The sequence below is a fragment of the Engystomops pustulosus genome, chromosome 3, assembly GCF_040894005.1.
Source record: "Engystomops pustulosus chromosome 3, aEngPut4.maternal, whole genome shotgun sequence".
Classification (NCBI taxonomy): domain Eukaryota; kingdom Metazoa; phylum Chordata; class Amphibia; order Anura; family Leptodactylidae; genus Engystomops; species Engystomops pustulosus.
In genome coordinates this window covers 207618124-207631175 of record NC_092413.1, presented here as the reverse complement: position 1 = coordinate 207631175, position 13052 = coordinate 207618124, and the positions used below count along the sequence as shown (strand labels likewise).

Here is a 13052-nt window from a genome sequence, read left to right as displayed (position 1 = left end):
GAAGTGATTCCAGATTTGTAGGGGCAATAATATTCATACAGCCCAGGACCCATGGCAGTCTTAATCCACCTCTGCGCCCGCCTCTCATAGACTTGGCCTCCGCTGAGTGTACACATTGCTCAGCAAGAGGCAGCATACAACATATACTGGCCAGACAAAGGCATAGTATTCCAGTACAATTCTATGTATAGGTCGAGCATATACGTCAGGAGCTTTCCTGGCATATACACTCAACGTAAACTGAAAATGGCATGTGAGCCTAGCCCTACACACTCTTTGAGTATTGCAGCAGAATAAAACTGCGGAGACGAGGCCTAATATGATGCTGTCCAGCAATTTAGAGGTGCAATTATAAGAAAATGTCACCCCCTGTGTGTTTATGATGAATCCTCCGGCTATAAGGGTCACAGAGGCTCCTCGGGTTAGGGTGGTGGTGTCCTCTTTGCAATCCTTATGATCTTGGAGCTAAATGGAGACGTGCAGTGCTCCCTGTTACCTAGCAACAGTCAACATGTAGGAGAGCGGATGAGGGAACGCTTGATGTGATAAATCTATGAACACGGTTGGTGTTAGCCACATTCATAGTCTCTGCTAACCCCTGACCACTCGACTATGTGAGGGGAACACAAGGAAATGTGGTTCAAGAGGAGTAATAAGGATGTACCATGTCCATTCCTCCTAAGTTCTGATCTGGACTGAGTTTGATTCTGGTGGACAACACGTAAAGTCTCAGAATATCAGGGTTATATAAAAAGGTGTGAAGGTAATTGATCCCTCATCTCTTGGCCAGAATGGTTATAGAGAGTGTCTTCTACTCTTCTAACCAGAAAGCCCCTTGATATGCAATGGTGTTGTGTAATTCTTAATTACACCTGCGGAGGCACTGCAGGGAAACTGAACCTGATCATTTCAGGTCCTAGAAGGGCCACACTTTATGATCTGCTTTTATTCCAAGGGAGATATATGATGGATAGAGATGCTCTTGAATGATAAAGTGGTCCAAGTTCTTTGAGTTCCTGAAGATCAAAGATCTACCTGATCAGTTAGTTGGCACATTGAAGGTCTAATTTACTACTGCAAGCGGACCAATACTGATCTGCTTGAGATGAGTCTCCTCGTGGTCCATGGATTTTCCATAGTTTTCTACTAACTATACTGTATATACTCAAGTATTAGCTGACCCGAGTATAAGCCTATACTCACCTTTCCGACGTCCCCCGTAGGTCCTCTTCTGTTTCCGATGCTTCGGTGTCACCTCAGGTCCTTCGTCCTCTTTGGATTCTTCCGCTCATCTTCTGCTCCTCTTCGGGTCTCCGTGCTTGGCCAGCACACAGAATGATGGCAGCCGCTTGCCTGACGTCATTATTTGTGAGCCGCTGGCATCTCGATGGGACCCGAAGAGGAGCGGAAATTCCCGAAGAGGAGAGGAATAACCCAAAGAGGATCTGAAGGACCCGAGGTGGCACCGGAGTATCGGAGACAGAAGAGGACCTACGGGTGACGTCAGAAAGGTGAGTTTTGACTTTATTTTTTTAGTTGACTTGAGTATAAGCCGAGTTAGGGTTTTTGAGCACAAATTTTATGCTGAAAAACTAGGCTTATACTCGAGTATATATGGTACTTCTCTCCGGTCACCTTGCTTGATGAGGTTTCCCATTAGTTGACCAACATTGTATATGGTTGTTGGCCGGACCAACCCCTACTGGACTGATTCTGCAGACACATCAGATCTTCGCAAGAAAATAAAGATAGAACATCTTGAGAAAAAACATGTCTGACTCTTTCTTATCTGTGGCATTTGTATGAGGGTGAAACAGGAAACTGGTCGATTGGGGTTGCCAAAATCAGAAAGTTCTTCTAATGTAGATTTTAGAAGACCATCATTTCCTCTGGTAGATGATTGGACCCATGGGGACATGATATGGAGAGGACTATCCCTAGCCATTATAACACTGCTTCTTGATTTGTATTGGCATAAATGTAAATTTGGGATATAATAGGCTCGTGTAGTGAGGTTCTCCATTGTAACAGCACGGAGACTGAGGTAATTACCATAAATTCTGTCTCCAGACTATTAGCGGATGGGGTGCGAGTAGACGCGCTGCATACATAATGGGGCACTTATCACTTATCTGTAGTATAAAGCCATTACCTACATTGTCTGTGCCATCACTTAGAGTGTTTTACATAGAATATATTTAAGCAGCGGCTGAAACATTCAAGAGTTGATAGAAGTTGACGGAATCTTCATTTGCATTTATCTGTTGTGTCTTTTTTGTTTGTATTCCGCAGGAAGGACTTTCCCTAAGAAGGGTCAGACATGCGTGGTCCACTACACAGGTAAGACGCTACATCTGTCCAGGCTCTGATATATATTCCTGTTTATGGATGAGGTTGCATTACTGTTATCAGGTTTGATGATCTGAAACTACAGACAGTGTACGGTATTTCCCCTGTGTAATCATACCTGTGTGTAGCAGCAGGACCGTGAATTATGCATCTATATTCCGGGATTGTAGCTGGACTTGGTGCTGTGGAGGTGTGTCCTAACACTGCTGTGCTCTTTGCATTGATTTGCATATTGAACATATTCCACAGCTCCTCTCCTACTGCTGTAGTATTGAACCAGAAGCCTGATGCTTAATTTTACTAAGGAGAAGCTGTGAAGCTTCTCAATGCAGAGAGCTTAGAGTACAGCAGGGTGAGTAAGCTCCTATTATACAGACCTTCATTATTACTGATTTACTAGTAATTAAAGGGATTTATGAAAAAGCCATTTAGTTTTTACATGGGGGACTCCTGATTGACCACTGTCAGTTACAGTGTATGCAGGGGCTGCTCGGCTTACATACGGCAGATCATATTCACAGGGTCTTCCTGGGAGACGCTGGAAGTGCTGGCTCAGCGTTATCGCCCTGTAATAAAAGCCTCCTCTCGCTATGCAGCTCTCCCGCTCAGCCTTTCATATATAACTCCATCGGGTTTTCCCAACTATGCTGAGACATGATATATCCACCACCTTGTAAATCACGTCCGACCGATCATACTTACATTTCAATACTGATCAATTCACTTTGCTTTATAGTCTGACACATTGTAACGAGATGTCTGGGATCATATAAAAGGTTCTGTTTTACTTCCCTTAGACATTGCAGAATCCATTTCTATTTTTAGTTCTCAGCCTGAAGCGAATTGAACTGAGCTGTAATACCAGATTCCACCATTACACCAGGGGGGTGCTCTTTCCAGGGGAAAAAAAGTGCTGTTTTTCTAGTTCTTGACTAGAGTCCTGAAAATCTCCTTAAAGGAGTATTCCCATTTTGCCAGATTAATGTTATTGTATTGTATAATAAAAATGTATACAATTTTCCAATATAATTTGTGTATCTATTTTTTAACGGTTTTCTAGATCTCTGCTTGCTGCCTTCCTATAGAAAGCTTCTATGTTTAATTCCTGTGGACAGAAATCTGACCTTGGTCACACAGGTTCACGGCTCGTTATAACACACGGCTTCAATTAGTCTCTGTGATACTAACGAGCCGTGCACCTGTGTGACCATGGTCAGATTTCTGTCCAGTGGAAGTAAACATAGAAGCTTTCTATAGAATGACAGCAAGCAGAGATCTTGAGAACAGTGAAGAATTGATACAGAAAGTATATTGGAAAATTGTATAACTATTCATTATACATACAATAACATTTATTTTCTGAAATGGGTAAACCCCTTTAAAGTAGAATTAGTCAGAATACTGATATGTTAAAGGGGTGTTACAGAACATAGATGCGAGCAGAAGGGATCAATATAAGGTGGGAGGGGGGCTAACAAGAGGAAGTGCCACGAATTATCTATTTGAATGGACTACAGCCTTCAGATGAGTGCTGCAGTCTTTTCATTCCGTACTAAGCACAGCGCCGTACATTGTATAGTGGTTGCGTTTGGTATTGCAGTTCAGCCCCATTGACCTGAATAGGACTGTGCTGCCAATCATGAGACGGTGAAGTGTCTGATAGTGTGACTGCTCGAATCTATGAGTAGTAGTCCCTTGAAGTACCCCATAATGAATGAAGCACTAGTTGTCCAGCGCTCTACTCACAGTCTCTGAAGTCCCAGAACTTGTGGTGCACAAGTTGAGTATCTGCGTCTGTGAATCATTCAATATTGGGAAACTTTAGGGAAAATTAGGTCCCATCATCTCCTGATCATTGAGGGACACAGCTCAGACCCCACTTATAAAAATGTCCGTCCGCTATTGAACCTCTCTACTTACTATGTAGATAAGCTGCAATACCAGACACAACCAGACAAAAATCTGGCGCCATTTCCGGAACTAAACCCTGGAGAACCCCTTTAATGCGACATAGTAGATTGTGGTAAATATAAAAGTATCGGACTCTTCTGATGGCTCCGATTTCTAAAAGGACATCTAAGGTTCCTCCCGAATCCATTAGCCTTACGTTGACTGTAATAAGTCATAAAATATTGACGAAACATTTTTATGTGCACGTTGACAATGAGCAGAGACTTTTGGTAATGCGGCTGGCGGTTTACACGGGAATCGGTAAGAGCTTTGTGAATCAATCTCAGGATGTGGCAGGGCATAATGGAGGGGGGGGTATGGATTTGTGCAGTAGAAATGCAAATGAATCAATTTCGAGTCCAAAACGTAGAGCTCGTTGGCTCAGACCTCTGGACCTCTGTACATCTATCTACACTTCCTCTGAAATATAAACATTTTTCTAGTTTCTGACCACTTGATGTATTTTTTTTTTTCGACCCATGAGTGGTCCCAAAGTTATTAGAGGTGGGTCTGTCTTCCAGACCCTCGTCTCTTGTCCCGAATGGAGAGCGGTTACAAGAGAGTCTCTCCCCCTGGAGGACCTGTCCTCTCCAGCAAGGCCCAAGTCCTGTAAGCAGAGAGGAAGGCAGCCTTGGCTATGCTTCAGGGAGGGTAACTGGGGGGGGGGGGGTTGTCAGTAGTTAACAATAATGGAGGATATTGTTGTCATAGAGGTGAGGAACAACATGGTGGTGTATTTCAGAGTTTGGAGTCTCAGGTGGTTGTGACTTTGGAGTAGATGCTTCGCCAGACAAAGGGGAGGACTAAGTCTTGACAATTCAGTAGAATCCAGTAGATTAAAGAACCTCTGAGTTCAGATGGGATGAAAGTCTGGTGGTGGTTGGTGGAATATTACTAGATTTAGGTCCCTGGTTATGGTTATTGCCTCCGAGCCTGAGGTAAATTTTAAGGTTCATAGCCATTCAGTGGTGTCCATAAACCTCCCCATCAGGTGATATTGTTGTATTTGGTTAGGCCTTCACTTGGTTTAGGTCTGTAGGTATATGGGTTACACAATGTTTTGTTAATGGCTGATGTGACTTATTAAATCTGGGTCATATCTTCCCTTGTTTGAGTTAGGTGGTGGGTTTCCTAGTGGTATATATAGATATGAGACAGGTATTTCATAGACAACACATTTAAAGGGAATCTACCACCAAGATGAAGGACTGTACGCAAATGAGCTTGAGGGGCTCCATGCTCCATAGGTGTCAATGGAGCCTGGAGCCCCTCAGGCTAATTTACATAGAGTCTTTTATCCGGGTGCTAGATGTCCTTTAGGTAGGCATTGTGTAATGCTTTATCTCTCCTCTGGGGGTGCTGTATGGGAAATGAGCTCTTACTGCCAGGCTTTCCAACAGATCATAGCTGATCAGTGATCGCTGGAGGTCCCAGAAGAAGGACACTTTGTGGTATTGAGTATAGCCACATATTATTTGTCAAAGTTCTTCAGCATAATGTCAATCCGACTGTAAATCCTGAATATATTTCAGCCAGATACTCATTCTACTTCCTCAGTACAATGATTACTTTTGGAACTTTCTATATCAGTCCTAGAACATCCTGTGCGCCAGAACCAGCACATACGGAAGCCTCCTTTCTGTCAATATCAGAGAGCCCAGTAACTTCCTCACAATCTGGTGGCTTCCAGATGGCTCGTACTTCTTCATAGAGAAATAAATCCTATCTGGAAAGTTCTCGTAGCTACATTAGATTCTTCTAGGAGGCGTCACCCAGGTCCCGTCCCTCATCTCGCCTGTGATCCGCCATCTCACCATGTGGTAACTTTGATGAGAGACCTGCACACATCATTGTCAGTGTTGGCACAGTAGGGATGAATAAAACATGGCTGTGATCCACATGTAAGGGCATGACGCGGGTTCGTTACTGAAGCCTGCGTGTGAGTTTTTTTATTTTTTTTTTTCTTTAGAAATGTAAGCGCCTGCAGGCATAAATCTGACGGAAACATGGGACCTCTTGTCAACTAGACTCGAGTTCCTGTTCTACTGATTAAAGTGGTCAGCCGGGCTTTTATCTTAAAGGAGAAGGTTGCCCCACCACCAAAAAAAATCACATACCTCACCTCAGTTATCACCTCAGCGTATGCCTGGATCCCATGAGCGTCATCTGAACTCTTCCACCATGTGGGTATCCTTGTATACATTTATATACCCTGCTGGACCTGATGAAGGGGATGGTTCATCCCTAAAACAGTTAGTACAAAAATTTACTGCAAAATAAATATTCCATTTTTCCAACTATTGGATCCTTTGGTCTTTGTGGCAGCCCATCATGGCCACCTGTTTTTTAGTATATCAAAATCTTTACCACTCACTTATCTCCTGCCATTTCCATAAGCTTGGTGCTCCCCTCTGTGCTGTTTTTCCGGTCCATCTCATGGCACAGGAAGTGCTGCTCATCCTATCAATGGCTGAGGTGGTTTACCACTGTGGCCATTGATTGGTTAAGCAGCACTTCCTGTGTATCAGAGGGAGCAGGAAACTTAATCCAGAGGGGGGGAACCAGGTGGCATCAGAATAGGAAAAGGGATGGGAAAGGTGAGTATGTTATGTTTGTACCACTTTGCAAGCAAGTAAGTTACCATACTCCAGACAAGTGGTTGATATTCGGCTATGCAAATTGTTACCATATTTGTTCTGTCCAACATAATATATATATATACTTTTAATACAGACACAACACCACTAAATAATATTTTTACACAGTTTGTCCTGAATTTAACAAAAAAATAAAAAATACATGGCAAATTTGTGCCAAAAACAGTGCCACACCTGTCTGCAGGCTATGTGTGGTACTGCATCTCAGATCCATTTACATCAATAGAGCTATTTTTGGAGGAAAATTTCCCTGTTTTTAGGATCCTGGTGAACCCCTCCATGCTTTGGATTTTTTAGTATCCTGCTATTATAGTAATCATACATTAACAAATATAACATTGATTGGGTTTAAAAACGTGGATCGTCATCTATCTATATAACGTAAATCCCTACCACATTACTTTTCTTGGGAGTGAATTCTGCTCCTGCCACCGACGCACATCTGATACTGTGACATCTTTTCATGTTGTAGACTATAAATTTGTGTCTTTAAGATATGCGCTTTGGTATTTTCTTCATAAGCGTCAATGTTCTGCAGGCAGAGTTTTAATGAGCCAACAAGAGGCGTGAATTGAGATGTATTTATATAAAAAGATCCCCAGGAGAATAAGCAATTCTGCAAATTCAGTTTTATTTCTCCGTAGCAGCAGAAAGGGATATAAATCCTGTAGGCTCTAATATGGGCCTTTTATAGTGGGATCAATAGGTAATTCACTGGTTAGAACCAGTTCTATTTGTCTTCTCCCAGTAACAATGTATCAGAAGGCTAACACCCATAGTGGATGTATTCTGATATCACTGGTCTTAAAGGGCAACTCCAGTCATTGTCAATAAGATAATCACCTGGGGCTGTGCGGTGAATACAAGGTCAGTGTTATTGTCTATGTTCACTATTAAATACTGTAGGTTGTCTGATACCTTTTTAGCTTCATAGGGTGTGTGTGAGATCTTAAGATGTGGAAAGTGTTACAAACTTTGAATGGCGTGGGAAATATGGCAATCCTTGTAGGGACTGTGGTGGACCTTCAAAGGTTTGGAGATTGTGATGGACTTTCAAGGGCATTGGAGAGTGTGGTAGACCATGAAAGGTGAGGGAAATGGGGTAGACCTTGAAAGGCACGGGAATAATGGCAGACCTTGAAAGATAGGTGGATGAATGGTGGCAGTTGCGAATGTGGCACAGGAGTATGGTGGAACTTCAAAGGTGTAGAGAGTGTGGTGGATCTTCAAAGGTATGTAGTGGAGCTTTAACATTGTGTGGTGGACCTTTAAAAGCTCATTGTGGACCTTCAAAATTGTGGGAATGGAGTTGGACATTTAAAGTTGACAATTTATATAGTGGATCTTGAAAGTCATCCATAGTCTGGTGGATCTTGAAAGGCATGGATGGTGTTGTAGATCTTGAAAGGCGTGGATGGTGTGGTAGACCTTGAAAGGCATGGATGGTGTGGTAGACCTTTAAAGGCATGGATGGTCTGACAGACCATGAAAGGCATGGATGGTGTGGTAGACCTTGAAAGGCATGGATGGTCTGACAGACCATGAAAGGCATGGATGGTGTGGTAGACCTTGAAAGGCATGGATGGTCTGATAGACCCTGAAAGGCATGGATGGTGTGGTAGACCTTGAAAGGCATGGATGGTGTGGTAGACCTTGAAAGGCATGGATGATGTGGTAGACCTTGAAAGGCATGGATGGTGTGGTAGACCTTGAAAGGCATGGATGGTGTGGTAGACCTTGAAAGGCATGCATGGTGTGGTAGATCTTGAAGGACATGGATGGTGTGGTAGATCTTGAAGGGCATGGATGGTGTGGTAGATCTTGAAGGGCATGGATGGTGTGGTAGATCTTGAAGGGCATGGATGGTGTGGTAGATCTTGAAGGGCATGGATGGTGTGGTAGATCTTGAAGGGCATGGGGAAAGAAAGGCAGAAGCAGATATATACACAGTGTGGCTTACAGAGGGAAATGGATAACGTTTGTATTGATCAAAATCCATATCTGACTGAAGGCAGCTGCATCAGGCGTCGCTAGCACATCTATTGGATTCTGCCTATCAATACACAATCCACATCCATTTTGATGGGATTATTGGATGACATCCAGCTGCGGATCATAGCTCGGCAAAAGCTCAGGTTTAACCCTCCTGGGTACATTTGCTTTGACCAGACACTTGCTTTGTGTTACATCATGTCTGCCCAAAGCCTCAATTCCCTGAACACAGATCTTTCATGTTTCTGCTTATTCGTCTTTCTATCCATGTACATCCACACTTTTCCAGTAATAAATCCCTTTCCATTGTAGTCCGAGGGATGTCCCTCAAAATATGGGACATAGACCAGGTTTGTGTGGGACTCTTTTTGGAGAGAATCTGCAATAGAAGACCTGCCAGTGCCCTCTTTGTATGGCATGCGGCTCTAGTTTACACACTAGGGTGAAAAATATTAAAATTTTTGGCTTTTAAGTCTAATTATTTTCCTACAAGGACCAGAATTCTAGATATTGCATGTGCCCTCAGGCTTCCTCCACCCCCCACCATCCCTTTTGGCTGTTTGGCCAACAGCAATTCCTTGTGATCCCCCATACACATGCTGAGCACAGCGTGCATCGGTTTTATAGTGTTGAGAAGGTGGTCAGTCGTGGACGGACATCTTTGTTAACATTCTCTTTATGTTCTTTAAGAATCGGCCACATTGAAATTCACCATGCCGGAGCCTTTTTCCTTCAACCTTGGCCATTGGGGAAGAGTTATTGCCACCATACAGACATAGATGGTTGGCTGCTCCAGTTGTATTTGACCAGTTTCTCCAGCATTATGTGTATGACTAGGCCTAAGTCACAAATCCCATAGACCAGAGGTAGAAAATTATCCCACAAAGAAGATGTGTCTCGTACAATTTCCATCAAAATCGGTCTTCTGTTTAGTCTTGTTGGAGTTCTCTGGAGGGACTTGACTTAAAATTTCCCCATGAAGGAATATTTGGAGATACACTACGTGCACGTCAAAATTTTCCATATGACACAACATTTAATTTTAAGTTCTTCAGATATGTTGCCCCTCACCCAGATTTCATCCAGTAACACTTACCTTTGAGCTCATTAACATGAGCCACAAACCTTCTAGGTACATCTTGAGGGACTTTTGAGAGGAACACAATTTTTGTTTATTTTTTAGTCACAAGAACATTTCAGGGTTTATAGTTTTTATGAGATGTCTCCTCCCCCCCTATGGAAGTCTGTGTGGTTTTTGGGTTCCTCTCCACACTATTCACAGTTGAGCACCATCTAAATAGACACCCACTTTTCCAGGTGGGTTTTTTTTGGGTCCCTCGCACAATTGTGTTTGAGTCCCTTTTGTAAACCCAAAAAGATGGACAGTGCTGCCGAATATGACATAAATCATCGCATATACCCCCCAGAAGACCCCCTGCCGGGACATATGTCATAGTCCGTCGGAGCGGGGCCTGATGTGCAGACAATTAACAGATGTATTTTTACTTCCAGACAGGCACGTGGTCTCGGGGCAGATGGACGGGGGTCTAGTGTTTCTGATGCAGTTGCTTTTTTCCACTGCTAAGTATAGCCGGCCAGAAGAATCCCACCACCTCTAGTTACATGGGGCTGGTAATATTGCTTAATGGGCATGATCTGGTGGGATTCGTAGACTGCAGACATATTAATGATTTGCAATGCCCAGACAGATTACTGCCCTATTATGTTACACACAGCACGTACAGCTCTGCTGCGCTACAGGGGGGGCGCAAATGTCAATGATGGATCGTATCATATAGCAGGTTATGACAAGCGAGGGTCTCACATGGATCCAAATCCCCTGTTTATTTTCCAGAATTAACACCCACGTTGAGCCCTGGCAAACTGACTTTTTAACCATAAATCAGCGCGGGGGCCGTACTGGATCCCTACAAGGGTTATAGTCATGTTAACGGCCATCATTTTTGCAGCACCACTGGAGTCGCCCAACGAATGTGACATAACGAGTACCATGAAATTTAGTTTTTTTGTTCTATAGGAGATAATGTCATAGCCCCGCCTCCAATATCTGAGACTAAAATTGAAATTTAGTTAAATTGACGTTTTTTATATAATAATCTGAAAATGGTTCCTTCTCATTATAGTTAGCAAATAATAATATGTAGTGTAGCCCCGAGAATTGAGAACTTCAGTGTTTTCCCACAGAATTCAGGACATACCGATTTTGCCTCAAAATTTGCAGTCAGGCGATCATTTCCCCTATGGCGGCCACTACAGGTGAAATGTGGCATTGCATGTGGTTATTTGAATGAATAGTCGTCAATGTATTTCACAGATAGATAGCGTCTGGCAGTATGAGGGGTCCTGCTTGGATCATAGAGGAGGTCCAGGGCCGTCTATATGGGAACCATATGCTTTAATAGGGTCTATGTGAAGGGGTAAAGATGAGACGACCTCTTTAATGTAATCACCTGCTAGGACACTACTCATCTATACTCAAGGGCTGCAGCTTCTCCAAGTGCACCGCTGTGCTCTGTGCTCTCTGCATTGAGCTGCCCCACAGGCCTTTCCCTCTCTGAGCAGTGTAGGACACACCCCCAGTGCACTTAATGCAGCTACAATCCTGGAATATATATCCATATTTCACAGCCCTGCTGCTACTAACATTATATACTTTTTAAACTCTTCATACAAGGGATTTGGAACTCTTCCCTATCGAAAAACATATTAGTAAACTATATTTTTGGACACGGTGATACAAGGTTTTTGAGTTTTGTGTGTTTATGAAGTGACTGCAGGTGACTTAGGAGGAGGTGTAAGATTTCCAAGAATGAAAGAAGAGAGAAAATTCCAAACAATAGAGGAATGTATCTGGATCTGCATCACTTGTTTAACCCTATAAAGGATGTTTCAGTGGACGGGTTGCAGTCATGCAAGGGGAAACATTCCTTACATGTTCAGCTAGGGCAGACAGTCTTCATAGTCTGTGGCGCTTCTGAAACTACAAGTGCAAGCATGCCCTGCCGTCATGTCAAAAAAATGTTTGTCAAAGCAGAACTTTACTGATACAAAGCTCCAAATTTCCTGCTGAAACTGCTCTGGGTGCTTACAGTCACTAGGTGGTGCTTAGAAAATGTATATATGGAACTCTATGAGAAATCAGTATGCACTTGGCTCTAGAGCTCCCACTAGTGGTGGCTTTAAGTGATCTCTATGGATGGAATTTGAATCTATAAAGCATTTTTGTTTATTCTAAAACTATTAATTATTAATGCGCTGAAGTCTTGTGTTAATTTTGTGGCAGAATATTTTCCTATTCTCACTGCTGCCCCCTGTGCTTTTGTCAGTTCAGTCAATTAATCAACTTTCCACTCAGAAAACTAAATTTGCCTGGACTTTAGACAGTCCACATAACTGGTGCCACTGTTGCTTTGTCACACTCCTTTGTCATATCTACTAAAATCTCTGTTGACTTACATAGGGAAACTGTATGTAAGTCATAGACACATCCCCTCCATTGAGCCGATTCAGACCAATGGAGGCAGCTCTCATGAAGAAACTCCCTCTCCTCCTAATACAGTAGGCACCCGCTCTCCACCTTGTATCATGTGATTGGAAGAGGCCCCAATAGAAGACACTCCCTCTCCTCCTAATATCATGAGACCAGTAGGGTCCTGAATAATAGAAACTCCCTCTCCACCTTGTATCATATGGTTGATAGGGGCCCCAGTAGTAAACACTCCCTCTCCACCTGGTATCATGTGGCCAGTAGGGTCCCGAATAGTAGGCACTATCTCTCCACCTTGTATTGTGTGGTTGGTACGGGCCCCAATAGTAGACATTCCCTCTCCACCTTGTATCTTGTGATTGGTAGTGGCCCCAATAGTAGACACTCCTCCACCTTGTATCATGTGATTGGTAGGGGCCCCGATAGTAGACACTCCCTCTCCACCTTGTATCATGTGATTGGTAGGGGCCCCAATAGTAGACATCCCCTCTCCACCTTGTGTCATGTGATTGGTAGGGGCCCCGATAGTAGACACTCCCTCTCCACCTTGTATCTTGTGATTGGTAGTGGCCCCAATAGTAGACACTCCTCCACCT

At 43.3% G+C, this 13052-nt stretch overlaps 1 protein-coding gene across 1 annotated transcript in view; it reads left to right on the top strand.

Annotated features, from left to right (window-relative positions):
- FKBP1B (FKBP prolyl isomerase 1B) overlaps window positions 1–13052 on the top strand; it is a 38722-nt gene that overhangs the window by 6600 nt on the left and 19070 nt on the right. The window contains exon 2 of the mRNA XM_072143682.1: window positions 2293–2340. Coding sequence (XP_071999783.1) covers window positions 2293–2340 — 48 coding nt within the window. The remainder of the gene's footprint in view (window positions 1–2292; window positions 2341–13052) is intronic.